Source organism: Elaeis guineensis, chromosome 12 (assembly GCF_000442705.2).
Source record: "Elaeis guineensis isolate ETL-2024a chromosome 12, EG11, whole genome shotgun sequence".
Lineage (NCBI taxonomy): Eukaryota > Viridiplantae > Streptophyta > Magnoliopsida > Arecales > Arecaceae > Elaeis > Elaeis guineensis.
The window spans coordinates 810,900-829,657 of NC_026004.2; the positions used below are offsets into that span (position 1 = coordinate 810,900).

Below are 18,758 nucleotides of genomic sequence, written 5' to 3' on the forward strand. Positions count from 1 at the left end.
GGGCATTTTCTCATTTCAAACGTAAAAAAGTTAAAAATAAAGGACACCGGTTTTAGTTGGTCTTTCTCCTAGAACTAAAATGTGCTAGCCTTTACACTTACCAGCAAAAAGTTTTTTTGTTTTTTGTGATGAGCACTTACTCGCAAAAAATTATCTACCGCTCTGGGACAAATGGATTTAGCATGAGAACTTGTCGACCAAATTGCCAAGGAATAGATTGTGATTTGAAAATTATGCAAAACATGTTATTGCTGAGGAAGTCGTGACATTAGTAAGCTCCATTCCTTTCGGGAGGAGAACGATTAGAGTGCACTCTTCGGTGTATGGAAGCTTAAAACCACTATCCGACAATCTTAAGCGCCACATAAAAGAGATTCACAAACAATAACTTCTAGTAAGCCAATAGATAGCCTCAAAACCCAGTGTGAATTTGATGTTTCTTCATACCTGATACGCCGCAAGTAAATAAAATCTATCGCAAAGTATCAGTGTTTGAGAGCATCATTTGTTAGGTAACACTATCCATATATAATATTATTCCCCTCAAATAATTACATACTATTATCTGGTTAAGACTATCCATATTGGCATCATCTCTAATAGCGAGTACGGATATGTCGTAAAGTATCAGGTTCACTGATTTCTCTCAGATGAGGCCTCTGTCAAGATTTCCAGCTGCTGATTCCTCTCGAGTCAGGCATCTATCAATGTCTCTCAGATTGGGCCTCCCGAGATCTTCAGCCGCATACGATGGATCCTGTTGCCCCATCCGCAGGTTAATCCTCAGTCCATCTCGTCATCTCCTTGTCACCGAAGCGCTCCATTTCAACAGGTTTCTTCCTTTACCGGTGATCTGTTTTGCTTATCAAGACCCTATATATTCTTGTACTCCTCTCTAAACTTTCTAATGTCGTAAATAATCTTTCTTCTTAGTAAAATCTGAAAACAAACAAACAAACAAACAAAACAAAACAAAAGAAGAAAAAATGTTCCAGATGGTGAACGCAGAACAAGATAGAAAATTTTCTCACCAACTAATATTTGAATCCCAGAAATAATTCGACTCATCCCGCCAATCTTGCAGATTACACATCAGAAAGTAAAACCAATGATCTGCCCTACTGCGGATACCATCTTCACGCAAAAATTTTGACATTTTTAGGAAAAATCAGTTTCATTAATGGTCATAAGAGTGGGGAAATCTGTGCAGGACACAGGATCAAGAAATAAACACCTATTTAGTCAAATGATGCCTTTCACTGATGGCCAACATCCTAGCATACAAAGCTCCTAACAGCATTTCTATATCCAAAAAAGGATCCACCAACTGAAACAACTGGAAAGCAAGATTACTCTTTAAAATATCAGCAGCTTCAGGCACCATGACCCCCATTGGTCTAAACACTTGGAAAGACACCGTGTCACTTGGAAAGACACAGCTTACTGCATATCTAGGGATCTGATCTGTTATATACGATACAAAATTTTCGGATAGGCAAGTTGCACTTGGGATGCTTTCTCCACATCGATCAGTCATCATCTGATACGCAGACAACATCTGTTGAAACAGAAGGCATCGTAGCATCCATACATGATTGAGACAATTCACCTGTCAGAGCCATATTGGATGAGAGCCATCTATCAAAATTCGGGCTTATATCTGCTAATTGTGACAGGTTTTGCCGGTCAGCTCCAATCTGGAAGTCCCCAGCATCCAGGGGCAAGTTGACTGGGGCAAGAGCAGCACCACGACAAACTGGTAATACACTTGAACTAATGGGCTGACAGGTTCCACCAACCGAAACCGCTGATGAAAGTACGTGGGAAACAGCTGCAGCTTGAGCACTGGAAGAAGATGGAGAACCCAGATTAGCAAGAGCCTGCCGCTGACTGCTCATCCCATTAGTTGGTATCCCAAAATTTTGTACTGAAAGGGATGTGTGAGGTCTGAAGCGATGCAGATGTGGAGCAGGGGCACGAGTCTCACTTGCAGCTTGAAGGTTTCCACAGGGTGGAAGTGTTGGACCATAGCGAAGCCTGGCTACATTGCCAGGAAAGATGGAAGCCATATTGTGGACCATCTGACCAGAGGAGATCGATGAAGCAGTAGATCCCGGGACCCAAAATCTGGGAGAGGCAAGCAAAGACGGAGTTGGCGTAGGGCTAGGGCCTGGAGGTAGCGTAGCTGGAGTTGAGACAGGCACAGACAAGACTGACACCGGCCTGTCGGCAACCTGTGGCTGGGATGCTTGATGCAAGTGCTGCAAAGAACTTGAACATAGACCTGGAACTAAAATGGGAGGGGAAGAAGAAGGCCTGAATTAGGTTCTGCTTGGAATCAGAGGAACAAAATCATGATCATCTTTCTGTTGGGGCTCATCCATTCTATTTCTGGATCATGCAATACGACTTGTGATCATATCACGGATAAAAGGCAACAACATATATTACCAGCTTAGTCTTCGTATCAACTTGACAAAAGCAATAATGACTGAAGGCATGATATAAATACAACATAGACAAAGCTACTTCATGGGATTTCACCATAATTTTTAGTAATTTGATAAACATGCCTCATCTCTTCAGAGTACAGCTTCACATTACATTACAATTCAAGGAAAACTTTCAATTATAATTACAATGATGACTTGAAATTTGTCTATTGCTTGAAAGAATTTCTTCAGCTGACACAAACTGGAGTTGTTTTCAATGCCTTTAATACATTTATCTTATTAACAACTAGATATGAGCAAGAGCATAAATAACAAACCTAATAAAGAGTTACACTAATAAGATGAAATAAACAAAATAGAAAAAAGACACAGATGCATCAAAATAACTGAAGCGAATTTTCACTCCTCAAGCAAATCTTTTCGCCTTTGTTACATTCAGACAACTTTATGCTGAAAACAGTCTGACCTTATAAGAAAACTAGAAAACTAGAGTAAAAATTTGTATTATAATTCTCTTATGAACTTCAGGATCCCACAATTATGTCCACATATTACATTTGGCACATTCAAAGCTTGTGCAAGAATTGTCATGCTACTCAAAGTCTTGGGTAACACATCGCTCACACACTCGCTCGCATGCATGCACACGCACACGTACGCATGCGCGTGCACAAAAAAAAAAGAGGAGGTTAGAGCTGAATCTCTAATAAGGAAAGAAAATTTCTTAATTTATGAATTAGAAAAAGGCTTCTGAATAACTTAGAATGTCCTGGGGCAGCCATTTTGTGCCAAAACAAATGTTAAGTCTGTTCCCAGTCTAACCCATCTAGGACATCGGATTGCTGGGACCATAATTGGGTCATGCCCTACTAAATGTCTAAATCTTCAGAATAGTTTCAAACAAAACCTAATAATATACTATACCTGAAGGTTTCCTTAAAAAGAACTATGAAGGTACTCCATATGGCAAATTTTAGTCCAGTACCTGACATGTCCAGATTCAGAACATTTTCATCAAATCAAGCTTCTGCATAACTTATTTTACCGGTCTTGCTATATTTGCATGTGAATGTACTTCTGTATTTAAAAGGAATATTTCCTCTATGCATACGCTATGGTAAACCAAAGGTGGATGAGATGTTTATAGTTAAACTTTTTTGATGATAATAAAATGTAGAAAGTAATATGAGGGACATTGTAAGTAGCATTCAGCTAAAAACATATGTAAATAAGAATAGGTACATGAACCATGCAACATGAGCATTCAAGGAGATTGCTGCTATATCCTAGCAGCATTAATTTGCCACTGTCAAATAAATCAAAAAACATAAAAAGCAAAAAATAAAATGGAATAGTCAAGGTGCTTTACTTTCCTTACCCAGAAAAGATGCAGAAGTCGCTCCCTTATTTTCAACGAATTTGGCCCTAAACTCCTCAGCTAAAATTTGATTCATGTACACTTTGTTATAGACTGTCTCTATCATCTCCTTATTTTGAAGAAATTCTGTCTCTGTATGCTTGAGTAAAGCATCATACTTCTTTCTTACCCTCTCTAACTCTTGATCACACTCTAATTTAAGTCGTACTATCTGTCCAACAAAGAAACAAATATCTAAAAAACAGAGCACAATGGGCAAAATATAACAAAAGATAACAACCAGGGCAGTACTTAAAATCAAGGTCCAGACAAAGACCTTATCATCATGCAACTTGGCAAGCGAATCCTGATGCATTCGAAGCCTAGTTAGTTCATTTTTAAGCGGTTCAGATTGGAGCCCTTGAGGTGGCAACAATGGTGCCATAGGAAAAAGCTGGGGAAAAGGGCTTTCTGATAAAGGTTGCACACTGGTGCTTCTCAAATCCTCAGAATGTGGCCTTTCTGCTTGCATACTGGCATTCGAAAGTGATGGATATACAACAGACACTGATAATTGTGATACCAGTTGTCTCGATTGCCCAACAGGCATAGCTGCAGTAACATTCGGTTGTTGTAATGGCACTTCAATTTGTTGGCTAGTACAATGTATATGATGAGTAGGCTCTTCTTCACCTTCCATATGTAGAGGCGTGCTTTCTTGACCATGTTCAATTACGGGCATGTCGGTCGACAGAGGCAACTGAAGCTGAAGGGAGGCTGAGATGGTTGTGCTCTGATTGGTCGGTTCGACTTGTGAAGAGACAACATCAACTACATGTGAGGAAGGAGCCATAATTTCTTGGGAAGAACTAGAGACTTGATCAAGTGACTCTGAGACGGTTGCATCCCGATTGGTTGGTTCAACTAGGGAATGGACAATATCAACTGAATGAGGAGGAACCACAATTTGTTGGGAAGAACAAGAACCGCGATCCCTTTCCTCTCCACCACATGCTGCAGGCTCTTCATGTTCATTGATAAAGTGTTCCTGGTCAGGCAAAATTAAAATCAGAACCTGACACAATGGGAGCACAAATAATCATCTTAATCATGTTAAAAATGCAATGTCGTTGACAGAGAGGTCCTAAACATATATGTTATATTTACTCTTAAAAAAAATTCCCTCACAAACTAAGATGATCTAAAATTATATCAGAGCAAGTGAAAAATAAAAAACTGAAAACTCAAGGGACATTTGGGGAGTTTGAAATGGAAGGGGAAATAAGTCAAAACCACCCCATGTGAAACAATTGTCCACAGGCAGGTCCTATTAGTGTAGGTGTAATTCAAGCACATGTCAGCCCATATCAGGTTATATCATCGAGATGTAACATGATGCAAGTCTATAGGGACCAACACAAATCATAGCAAAACACCACATGTATAGTTGCATTACTCCAATAAGTGTGCAGCACATTGCCAAACCGACAATCAATGGCTAAGCCAAAGAAAATCATAATACCAAAAATAATGATTTCAAATTGATCCATATTACATGAAAAAATTGGCTGACAAGTATGTGAAAATAAATTGCTAAAAAATCACATCAAAATTATTTTTTCATAATGTCATCCACTTTTAAGTACATCAATACTTTTATCAGGGGTTGCATCATTAACAAAAGCTATTAATGAGACATAGTCCAACAATAGACTATAATCACTCACGAGCAAGAGGATGTACAAGACATCAATATATGGTGCACACACGCACAGTGCACATAGTGTAACATGCATTACTAGGGCTGGCAAAATGTGACCCAGCCCATCAACTTAACCCATATTCGACCCACCATAAACAAGTCTGGCTTTGGCCTAAATGGGTTCAGGTCATAAACAAATCGACCCGTTTAACCTATTTGTTATTCTAGTTGGATTTAGGTGCTAACCTTTTGACCTGTTTATCCCGTGTAACCTGTTTATTAAAAAGGTCAAGTCGGGTTTTTCGTTTAATATCTGTCCCATCTAAAATAAAGCCCACCGCCTGCCTTGGAATAGTTGGAGTCTGTTTAAAATTTGAAACCACTGCCACTCGCCTAGCGGTCCAACCCAAATACTGATGCACGGAGCCAACCATCACCCTTTGCCCACGTGGTCCACAATCAACTCAGGACTCGACTCCAATTTCTAGAGTCTTCTAAATTCCAAATCACTCCTTTCTCTACCTTCCTACTTCCACCTGGTTAGGGTTTCAAGTTCCGTTTAAGCCTTTGAGCTAGGGTTTCTCCTGTAGTCCATGGCTTCATCCGTCCATGGAGGTTTCTTGTCTTGACTGAGCGACCCAATAGACCCTTTGCTCCTTCCATCGACCGACTCAGAGTTCCTTTCCTCAATCTCTAACAGTTTTTATTCTAATCTTTCACCTCTCTCTCTCGATTTCATATCCTTTCAGCACGAATAGAATAGATGGAGGCAATGATGGTTGCAGAGGGGGCAATGGACTTGATGGCAACAATGGGAGTGGTACCGATTCTCGATGTTCAAGAACTTGTGGTGGGCAAGGTGGCATAGGAGGCTGGACCCCACCATCGTGCATGGCATCATCAAGTTCTCCGACCTCACCCTTATTGAGTTCCAGCAGAACTACCTTGGTCTCTGCAGCATGCGGCGCCTTTGTCGGGTACTAGCGGCATCCCACGAGGTGCCCATCCTCCCGACCAACGACCTCCCCACTGACATTGACTAGAGGGACAGCATGCCGTCACCAACATCAAGGATCAGGTTCATCTCTTCTCTATTCTTCTTTTCCTTTTCTTTTTTTGATATGAATGAATTCAAAGTCTCTGATATTATTTGATTTCTTGATGGTTTTCTTAGTTTCCTTATGTAATTTGATGTCTTGATTTGAAAAATTACAGCAAGATATACGTAAAGCGCTTTTTGGGACGAAATTGCTTTTCGAGATAAACAGACAAAATGGGTCGAGTCGGGTTATCTTTTTATTAAATAAGGCAGGTTCATGTTTCAAAATCTAATCTGTTTAATAAACAAGTTGGCTTCAGACTTTAGATTTTCTAACCCGACCCACGTTTGACCCAACCCGACCCAATTGCCACCCCTATGCGATACATCAACACCTCTGCCCAACTCATTTGTGGCTGTAAATCCAAAGACTTACCTAGTGAAAACTGAAAACCTCTATCTAAAAAGGAGGTGCATTAGGTTATCTATGGCCGTGTATGCATATGACCCCAACTGGTTTGGGATTAAGGCTTAGTTGAGTTGAATATACCACATCACATAGCTTATGCTTAGTGCTTCACAATCACATTGTTAGATTAGCATTTTGTGGCTGCATACACAATCTATTTATCATTGCAACGCCACACACATGACCCTTCTAGTATTGTGAGGAACTACATATAAGGTTTGCCATCTCAGTACCAGATCCTGCATCGATACCATGCTGGTATAGTGTCGGTATGCTCATTAAAGGTTCAATTTGGCATATCGAGACTTAGGATGCTCCCCTACCAAGTCTCGGTTCAACATTGATATGGTATGGAACTTTTGGTATGTGGTGGTATGCACCGACATGGCAAACCATGACTACATATATCGCCACTCTTATACAACCCCATGCGAATAAAGCATGTTCAAGATAATGTTTCAATTAGATGTAGGTTTCAAGTGGGCTAGGTATGTATATATTAATAATGTCAATATGTTAATTATGCTATAACTATTGCTACTACAAATCCAGTGCTAAGGTGTAAGCACTAATTGCTAGATGTTATCATTGGTTATATCACTATTATTTATAAAAGATATTACTATTATTACATATGTTATATTTTATTTATTTCCAAATATGTAAAATCAAGGTTCGACCATCGGAGGTTGTATCGGCCAATGACCAATTCGATATGGTACATGTCCGAATTGTACCATGTCACGGATAGTGAAATAGGGAAAGGGAGAAATAGATAGAGGAAGAGAGAGAAAAGAAGGGAGACGGTGGGGAAGCGAGAGGGATCGAAACAAAGGGAGAGAGAGGGGAAGGGAGGAGAGGGGCTTACCTGGTCATTAGTTGGCATTAAAGAGCTCCATAAGCAACCAAGCGAGCAAGACGAGCAAATAAGGAAGCAAGACGAGTGAATGAGCAAGTGGAATTGGTGACCAGGCAAGCAACACAAGTGGGGAGCTTCAAAGCTTCGATCATGGTCGAATAGGGCGAAAAAGAGGGGGGGAGAGAGAGAGAGAAAGAGGACCTCAAAGGGCATAGGGGAAAGCCTCAAGAGGCTAAAAAGGGGCTGAATTTGAACCATTCCGATTATTGACTAGTTCAGTCTGCTACAGTCCAAACTGCCTTGGTTTAAGTTGGTTCAGCCTATCTTGTGTAAAATGCTAACCACATGCATTTGCATATAAGGCACATATGATACAGATGTACCATTCAGTCCCTTAATCGCCCATATACTGCAGCTATCTTTTAAACCAGTGAAAAAAACACCCATTTGTATTACTGAAGTCTCGAACCTGAATAGAAGACTACTTATTTAAGCGATGTACCATGAAATAAAGATGGAAAACAAACTAAGTGATAGAATGGTATGATGTACAAGTATATACCAATACGTATCATACCATACCAGTACAAAGAGTGCACCGAGTATCGATATGTTGAACCAAACTACCTACTGGACATATCGATATTTTACCAATATGGTATCAGTATAGGGTCTGGTATTGAGATTGCAAACCTTGTGACAAATAATCTAAAATGTGTCTTGTTTGCTCATATGATCGATTAGGAACAAATAACTATCGCTTTAAGAAATCAATGTAGTCGAAACAATTCTAATACCACCTTTGTTTGGCAATAAAGCACAAGCCTAGACAACAATACAAAGAGGTGCTGCTTGATAGTTGATGCATGGCCTCATAAATGGAATGGAAGTCCATCTACTAGAGACCTATCGATCAATAGGTTCACCAGCATGATAAGCTACAAGCATAGCCTTCAAACAACAGCAACATGGTGGAACACAGCATGGAGAAAATTGTGGTCCGTGTGCTGAATAAGCAAAACATGCTACATAGTTAACCGCATGAGAATTAATGAATATCTTAGCATACGACCGATGTACAACATCAAGATGGAGCCAAATAAAGAAGCTAAGTTTTTTGACGAGGAGGATGAAACTTTTGACGAAGATCCATCATAAAAGGCGATAACAGACAGATGCGAATGATTGACCAAATTGAAGATATTCACTATGTGCCCTAAACAAGAGAGAAAACTCAAGATCAAGAAGTAGTGAAGGGACCAATTATCAAAAATCAAATTATCGCTGGACATGTGATGAATAGGATAAGTGAATGAAAATTTATGAATCAACTCAAAATATTAGGACAATCCTTAATGGTTATGCCCATGGTTATTGGATGCACAGGGGGGCAGCAGATTACCAAGATGAGCTCCAGGTTTAATTTTAGCCATTTTGAATCACTGGATTTTTTTTTTTTCTTTTAATGATAAATATTTTTGTATATTTCCCATTTGCATGCAGTTTACTCAAGGGTTGACATTAAGAGATCATAAACCTTATTTTAATGCTTCAAAGTGTGACCAGAGGGATCACTTGGACTGCATTTGGCTCACAAATAAGGCTTGGAATAGGGCATATTCCTTCCAAACAGGTTTGAGAAAAGGGAATAAAGGATAGTTGTTCTAGTCAAACAGCTTATTCCTGGAATAACAACTCCAAGGAGAGTTTGGAATAAAAATATTCCCACTTCTATTCCTGCCCTTTTTCCAAAATTAGCAAAAAGTACCCTGTCCAAGATCTATCCATCCATGAATAGAAGAGCTTCAGTTAACCAAGACAAAGAATAACTGTTCCAATAGGAACACTCCTCTTTTCTTATTCTGGAACCAAACACAACCTTAAGACATAAGCAACATCAGTCCTTTTTTATATTATGCCGCCTGCAAGATGGATTGAAAGAAAAGAAGACCAAATACCCCCTTTCTCCCTACACTGGGAATCCTATGTCCTATGTTTACAAGCTCCAGTGCCAGCAAGTTTTAAGGAATTTTAAAAATATGGGTCAAGATTTTTAATAGAAAGAAGACATTTATTAAATTTATAGAATTGCCTTTTAGAATAGCTTGAACAGATCAAATTTGCAAAAAGGAGTTACGTCTCTAGAAAGCTCATTCCCTAGTGCAGTTCCAAGGCAGTCCATCGACTATCCCATGAATCTGTAGATAATTCCTGTAATTTTATGCTCTCAAAATGTATCATGTGATTTTTTGATGGCCATACCTCATTCGATGAGACACTGTTTTCACAGCCAGAGCTTGTTGAAGCACTGACAAAGGAAGGATACTCAATAATGCTTTGCAGAGGGGAAGATATCAAGCATGCACCATCAGAATTATCTGCACCACCAATTTGCTCATTGTCAACAGCTGTCGTTTCTCCGGAGACAACAGGAATTGCATTAGGCCTGCTACCCACTGAATTCATGATATTGGACCACAGAACTGGGTCTCTGGCACCAGTAGGCATGCTACCTGTCTCTCCAGGTGAAACACTTGCCGGAATTTCCGGAGATATGTTAGTTGGTTTAAGACATTCCATTCCATTCCTGTTATTGGACTGAGAAGATAGGGTCCCAGATTCTATTGAAACTTCGACTGCCCCACTAGTATGATTTGTTGCAGATTTTTCTGAATATTTAGCATTCAAATAAATAGATTCCATAGGATCTGTTGTTGTCGCATCAACGAATGGAGGATCTGAAGACGGTCCAGATCGAGGCATTGTGTTTCCCGAACCATCACAGGCTCCAGTTTGCTCACTGATGTCTCTGAACTCTTCCACCCTGAATCCAGAATCTGACAAAGGAATGCTGTCAAAAGACTCAGCTAGTTTACAAGCTTTAGCTTCTTCCATCCAGTTATCCTTTATCTGCTCCTCCTTATTCCTTGCATTTAACTGCATAACTTCAAGGTTAGCATGCTGACATTTCATGTGTTCCTCAAATGCAGCCATTTTTTTTGAGAACTCTTGATTTAGCAATCTTATCTTGTCATTTCTTACTGTGGAATCCATATGTATGGTGTGGATGAGCTCCAAATCCAAATCATGAGCTTTCTTCAATTTCATTTTCCCTTCTTCCTTGTGTATGTTGAAATTTGAAATTTCTTGTTGCTGCTTCAGAATTAGCTCTTCTGCCCTTCTTGAACAAATTTTATGAATCAAATCAACTCGGCTTTTCAGGAGTTCATCTTTTACTGACTCAATATGATGCTGAAGCATTGGAGGAGTCACAAGGACCTTTTCCTGCTCCTGCTCCTGTTCCACCAATATTTGCTGTTCAGTGAACCTAAGACAATCAGGTTTATCTCTGAGTTCCTCTCCATCCATTTCATGATGATGACACACATCTACATTTGGAGTCATCTCATGCACAAGTTCTCCAGCAACATCTTTTCCTGATTGCGGTGAATTATCCTCTGCGGAATTTGGCTCACTGTCATTCCTCAAAGTACCTGTTCGACAAGAAAACTTTTTGTTTACTTTTCGCAGTTTATAATAAACAGATTCGGCCAGCTCCTCATTGCACTGATAATTCAAATATTTTTTTGCAAGTGCAAGCGATTCTTGGTGATCCACCTTGTGTTTCAAGAAAGAAGCAGCATGCCAACACTGAAAGTTATATAAGACATAAAACATTAGTTGGAAAATATCACTAACAAAAACAAGGCAGGTTTCAAGGTAGCAAATCCCAAGACCCTTTACGTAGAAAAGGTCCGAAAAGCTTTATTGCTACAGTGACATGTAAAATTATCTTAAAACCAATTTATGAAATATCCTGGATTTGTGCACACAAGTTATCATCCAACGGATTTAGTCAATGTTGAAATTACATTCATTCTAAAATTTCATAGAAATTCAGTATAAGCGCTGAGTGACAATTAGAGTGAAAAGGCAAAAGCATAGATTTAAAAAGAAAATGTGTGATACAAGTTAAATCATGATATTTTAGTGAATAAAATATGTGCTCATTTCCTTCTCCAACATTATGTTATCACTGGAAAAAGGAATCGCATTCCTAGCCCCGTAAACAGTGTGGAAATTATGCACCTAAAACCTGATTCCATACCTGGACTTTGCTGGATAGCAACCAGCCTTGGCACTAGATAGGCATTAGGAACCAAAGGCAGCTCTCACCTGAATTCCTAAGTCTTACAAATTCTCCTTCAGAAAACTAAATAAGATTGCTCCATTTAATATAATAAGGTAGAACCTATTACAATTTCACAGATACAGGATAGCAGTTGTTTTTGTCATAGTTTAAGAGCCGTTCTCTATCAATAATCCTAATACATGCACATAACCTTCTTGTGTATATATGTTATAAGAAACTTGGCCTTCCTTCCAAAACCTTCACATGTTTCTAATATTCAAATGTATTCATACCAAGGTCCATAGTACTAGAACTGGTACCTGTGCCGGCAGGCCAGTGGGACAATACCGTGCAGTTCTGGCATGTACCAATGAAGGAAAACAGAGAGCGAGGAAAGAGGGAGAAGGAGAATGAGGGAGGGAAAGAGAGAGATGCTAGAAGACGGGGAAAGGGGGCTCGGAAGCCCTTCTCTCCTCCTCTGCTCAGGCCTCCCTCTCCAGCATCCCTCCCTCCCTCTCTATCTTCACTATGAGCCCCTATTTCGAACGAAACAGGGGCCCCTCCCAACGGCCCGAGCAGAAAAGAGAAGGGCTTGTGAGCCCCCTCCCCCCCTTCTCCCTCTACAGCATCTCTCTCCCCCTCTTTCCCTCCCTCTCTCTTTTCCTCTCTTTGCTTCTCTCTTTCCCCTTCCCTAGCTGGTTTCTTGAACCGAAGGCCAGAACCATCCCTTTTGCCGCTGGTACAATTCGATATGCCCTAAATTTGGTCAATTCAAGATGGTTCAACAGACACTGATTCTTACTATATATCCTAGAAAAGGAATTACATTTTTTCACTATAAATAACACATAACACATCAAGTAATTACTTGAAGCGCAAGGGAACATTTGAAACCGAAGAATTGGGAAACAGATAAACAGCAAGACATTGCAAAAAAAAAAATTCAAAAAAATTGATGCTTCAACAAATCATTCAAAATAATGAAGGTTATATTTACCAGGGATATCTTGAAGGCTTGCAATAAGGTTTCTGGTTCCCGATTAACATGATGATTATTGATAATATACCCAAGAAACATTTCAGCTGTGCGCTTGACATCATCCTGTATGTGCAACCATGAAAAATCAAGGGATCTGCACACTCATCCAACTGTGATATGCATTAAATACTTGTACCATAACCATTAGGCATTAGCAGATTTGACCTTTTTTTGCAAAATCAAATAACAAGAGGGGAAAAAAAATTATGCATATGACAAATTAAGACAGAAATCTTGATAAAAGAAATCATCTATACATCATGAAATCTCTCTTCTGATATGAAATCATGGTGTGACATGTATCTCCCTTTGTGCCGGTCACGGAATAGATGAAATAATCATCCACCAGATAGATAAAATGTACAAAGTTGTGCATTTTACATCATATATTTTGAGATGCTACTATGCAATAAATATTATGTTACAAAATTCTAATAGATGAATGCTTCTAGGTACTGCCTATGTATACTACAATCATTGGTTCTGCATCCCTGCATTTGATCAACTCCCCACTAGTACCATTGATTAACGCCACCTGGCACACTGATTATGAGTCTTAAAACGCCACCTGGCACACTGATTATGAGTCCTAAAATTGAACTCTCAATCTGATCACATAAGGGACATCTTTCTTCTTGTATTTGTGCTCTCTATAAAATGGCTTTGAGGAATATCTTCCTTCAAGACACTCTCTTATACACAACCTCCAGCCTTCCACATTCTTCCACCAATGTTCATCACCCTCATGGTGCCGTGATCATTGTGGCACCATCTTCAAAATCTATCCTGCCTGCTCAGTTTTAGTGTTTAGCCAAGTCATCTTTGAAGTGAGGTACATCATGGGCTATCAAGATGATGTTCATCTTACTTGATAATGATTCCATTATGGCCCGATAAAACATCATTCTTGTTATTTGATTTTGGACCCTCTTCCATTCTGTAGATAATGATGTTACCCCATAATATTGAGGGAAGTTTTGTTCTAGCAAATACGAAAACCTCTCACCTGTCCACTCTTTTGTGCCCCTGCCTGATCACTCCTGGTTACCTATAAAATGCTAGTTTTTGGCATTTGTCATGCACATAATACCGTGAATGTGTGCTTTGATCTTCCCTTCTTTACTTGCACAATAGCCTATAACACAGAACAAACTAATTTGTCAATGCCCAGCAGTGCATGCACTGCTAAGCCATTCTAAGCATTTTCCGCACCCTCACAACCATACTCGCCACTGCAAAGATCCTTTGATCACTTTGATCTCAATTCAGCTATAGAATCAACATCATAAGATTTATTGCGAGGGCAATCTTGTATGTATGTGTTCTAGTATTATCTTGTAAAAATTATCTGAGAATAAGCGATAAGTGATAGCTGAAAATTAGGTGGAGGTTTGTTGTTTTCTTCCCAACTTTAGCCCTCCAATTTCCATTTCAACGGCCATCTGCAGTATCAACATGCTTTTTAAATGATCGAGTATCCAATTCTCTGCAAGAGAATGAAACTGGAAACACTTGACATTTGTTGGTAGTCCTGTTTACAAGTTCTCAGTAAACTGGTGGAATTCTTTACAATGATTCGTTCTAACTTTCCCTTCACATGTAAGAAACTCACAATGTGTGATTCATTACAACTTCAAGTAGTGCGTGAATGTTGTAGACTGCTAGACTGTATGGTCATAGGTGAGGAATCCAGCAGTTAAATACAAGCACTTATGCCATGAATCGTGATATAACAATAAGCCAGTTATTAAATAATTGCACATAAAAACCATTAATCAACCATACTTCATTAGAAGAGTCAAGGCAACAAACGCACATCTACAACAATAAGAAGCCATCCAATTAAGAGGAACAAATTTTGCCCAATATTTAAATGCTAATAACAAGTTCACTACTAATGCATAGCCAATCCAGTAGTGGATATATAGTCTTGTTTCAGTAATCTGATCATTAGTTAAACCTTCAGATATGGAACAACTATTTGGATAAACACCTCATCCAAGGGGCATGTGTAAGTAGCTCAAACATCAATTCAGATGTATCTATTGGCATAAGACTAAATTTTAGTGAAAGAACAAACAAAGATATGGACCAAGAGACCCAAAGAGTTTGTTTTCTAGGACATTTTATTCAAAATAATAAAGAGAACAATGAAGATATTTGTAATAAAATTAGAGCTGGTTGTTTGATGTTGAAAAAGGTGCTTCTAGGTAGATTATGTCATCAACACATATCCTAGTGACTTTAAGGAGAATTATATAGAACAACAATAAGGCCTACAATGTTCTGTGGGTTAGAATGTTGGGCAATATGCAGGGTCCAAGAAAATAAGTTGAAGGTAGCAGAAATGAGAATGTTAATATAGATATGTCGCAGAACCAGGAAGGTTGGACTTAGAAATTAGTATGTAGACGAGCTATAGGAGTTGCACAAATTAGATATAAAGTGATGAAGAATTAATTAAGATGGTAAGGGCATGTACAGTGTTGATTTGGGGGCTCCAGTAAGGAGGGTGATATATTTTGTGTTTAAGGATATAGAAGCAGGAAATACCTACAAATAATGGACAAAGATTGCGAGGAAGGATATAGAAAAGCTAAAAATAACATATAAGCTACTAACATAGCCATTAATAGGAATACTTGGTAAATGTCGATCCATAAAGCTGACCCCGAATAGATGGGATGAGGCTTGGTGGTTGTCCGCTAATACTATAGAAACAAAAGGGGAATTCGAATATACAGAACAAAACTTTGGAAAAGTCCAATGCCGAACTCAACCATTAAACCATCATCCTTAAAAAAAAAAACTGCTGGTAGGTAAATACAATAGAAGCTTTTCATGGAGAATTTTTTATCACTAGTTTGGCAATTAATTCAAAGCCCAATCCAAAATCTTAAACAAAAAATAGTGGATGCAACAAACAATGCAAATTCTACAATTGTAATAACACTCACATAGAAAACTGGGCACATATGCATGGCGTGAGCTTCAGTGTATAGAACGCAAAACATTTGCATATCAGGATGCAAGAAAGCAACCAAAGATCTAAAAAATATATGACAAACCATATATGCTTTCATGTTCGAGCACCTATATCTCTGATCTAAAAAATATGCCACATCGATTTGCATAGAAAAGCAAACAAGACTGACATAACTGAAATCAGCATTACAAACCCCGAACAACTCTAAGTAAAGAATAAAATTGGATGCAACAACTTTTAATAATTTATGTTGGTTAGGTTACAAAGAAATAATTGAATGATACATTTGACATTCTATAACCATTAAGTGGAAGATCATGTATCCCATTAGAATCAAAACCATCCTCTAAATGGAAATGCAGCATCTGCAGCTTTTTGCTTGTGTATCTTCAATATGTACTCTTAATTCTACCAGAATTTCATTGGGTCAAAAGAAACAAATTTAACTATACAAATTCAAAGTAGACAAAGCAAATGAAAATGATGTAAATCATAAGATGCATACTGAAAGGCTCAAAATTTTGCATAGTATTGACAACTCTGGCTTCAACTGGACATGAAGGCTCCTCTGCACATTCCTCAATGTTTCGCTCCCTTCAGATTCAACACTAGGAGATTTATGTACTCCTGAAGTATCAACTGATAAGAGAGATTCGTTCTGATTATGGATTGCTTGACTTGTAACATGTGGTGAAGTGACCGTGTGTTGTCTCAAAATATTACTTCGATCTCCAGACAATTCTGCAACTGAAACAGCATTCAGCCTGACAATAACTAAAAGAAACTAAAAATTCCAAAAATCTGACCGAAAAGAAGCAAAATTGCGGAATTCAATATCATGATCTCTCAGGAATACCTGATTCCTTCATTGTTATGCTCGGAGCAAGTGCTTCTTTCCATGGAGAAATAAGGGATGGATGATTGGAGCCACATTGAGTCAAGTTTTCAGGCAGCATAGAACCCTTGCCCTCAGCTGCTTCTTTTCCTTTTTCTTGAAGGCAGCTTTGCAAAGAAATAACAGTGTTGCTAACTACTACTTTTCGATGCTTTTTCTTCACCTCATCATTTACTTCATCTGGTATCATTAGAGAACTATCAAGATGCTGAAATTTTCTGCAGCTCCCCTGAAATGACTCAGATATATATCGCCATCGAGGATACCTTCCATCCAATAAAATTGACCAGAAGCTGGGTGGATCTTTATCCAATGAGGAGATACCATCCTTCTCACCAACCAACGTAATGTTCCTCGAATAAGATGCTCCACTCTGCGGTGCTTTTATCAAAACTGAGCAGTTGCTAGGATTACAAGCTTCCGCCTTGCCGTGCCATTTTGTTAACAACTCCAGCACTACATTATCCAAGAGTAAATTGTCAGTGGAATTTTCAGAACAATTGTTTAGGTTCTCCTGCTGGTGAAATTCATCAAGTTTACTGAAGAGATATGTGGCACCCCAACTGAGAAGTGAATGGCTAACACTAGTGCTTATGCCCTGTATATTGCTCTCAAGAATCATATCTTGCTTTGCGAATATCAAAAGTTTTTCCTCCACCGTATAAGATGAATATAGACGAAACACCATTACCCGTCCAAACTTTGATTCAAGGCTTATTCTCTGAAGAGATCTTAGGTCATTCAATGGATTCCAATCACTGTTATAAATAATAATAGCATCAACTGATGAAAGTCTGATACTTGGGAGACAAGCACGATTTTCAATTAAAAACACAAATCTTCCTTTAGCCTTATCGTTAAACATATTCAAAGCAGCCAATTTTTTGGACATAATCAATCCACTCTCCACACGTTCATATGAATCAGCACCAAATCTCTGATGAAGAAAATCATCCAAGATATCACCAATCGAATTCCTTCCAGTCCCACTGATAGACTGTCACATTTAAAAGAGGTAAATGAGAACACAAATGCCTAACAAGAATAAGAAAAAATTTGGTGATGTGCCTCAAGGACAAAGCCAACAATATCCGAAACAGCTAAAGGTCCTAGTTGTGATGGAAAAAACATAATAAATCACCAAAAAAAGGCTTGCAAATTTTATCTGATTTCTGATCATTGCAATTGATTCAGACTCTATATACCAATTGATAAGACTCAAATTCATGTCAAAGGAGGCAGGGACTAACTCCAGCTAAAAATGCTTTGTGTAGAACTAGTCAAACATGTCCCATGAGTTCAAAAACGTTCTGTTGAATCCACACCATAATGTTGACAACATTATGCAGCATACTAACCAGACTTGATGGTTCATCATATAGGCCAACACAATAAATAAAAGCCTTTCATTATGCAATTCTATTGTACTAACTCAGGGAAATAAAATGCAGCATGCTAAATCATGATGTTAGACAATAAATACAGTTTGCTCAAATAAGACAGGTTTCCAAAGATGAGAATATTCAGGTTTCAGAAGGATGTGTCATAAAACTGTGAATGATGAGATTTGGAATGAGCGGATTTGGCAGCTAATGGGCACAACAATTAAGGATGAAGTGGTGGACAATCTCAGATACAAGAAGCACATGTAAAACAATTTGCAGATATTGCACCATGAAGAATGCAAATAAATATCGGAAAAGTCGATATTCACAATGAAAGACCTAAGATAAGATATACAACAGATAAAGGTAAGATTTTGAAAATATATGTTGACAGAAACATCCCTTCCCACTGATAGACACCTTTGAAACATCTTTGGAAGAT

The 18,758-nt window shown here is 38.6% G+C and overlaps 1 protein-coding gene across 4 annotated transcripts in view; it reads right to left on the bottom strand.

Moving 5' to 3' along the window:
* Positions 1-1,155: 1,155 nt before the first annotated feature.
* The window catches only part of LOC105055676 (uncharacterized), a 33,653-nt gene continuing 16,050 nt past the window's right edge, over positions 1,156-18,758 (bottom strand). For 3 of the 4 annotated variants that reach the window (XM_073246837.1, XM_073246836.1, XM_010937594.4), the window contains exons 16-22: positions 16,893-17,928; positions 16,542-16,783; positions 13,009-13,113; positions 10,142-11,530; positions 4,148-4,858; positions 3,832-4,042; positions 1,156-2,290 (exon numbers count right to left, since the gene is read on the bottom strand). In XM_073246837.1, the coding sequence (XP_073102938.1) occupies positions 1,530-2,290; positions 3,832-4,042; positions 4,148-4,858; positions 10,142-11,530; positions 13,009-13,113; positions 16,542-16,783; positions 16,893-17,928 (4,455 nt within the window). In that variant the 3' untranslated portion in view covers positions 1,156-1,529. The remainder of the gene's footprint in view (positions 2,291-3,831; positions 4,043-4,147; positions 4,859-10,141; positions 11,531-13,008; positions 13,114-16,541; positions 16,784-16,892; positions 17,929-18,758) is intronic. The other variant, XM_010937593.3, reaches the window with a different exon arrangement.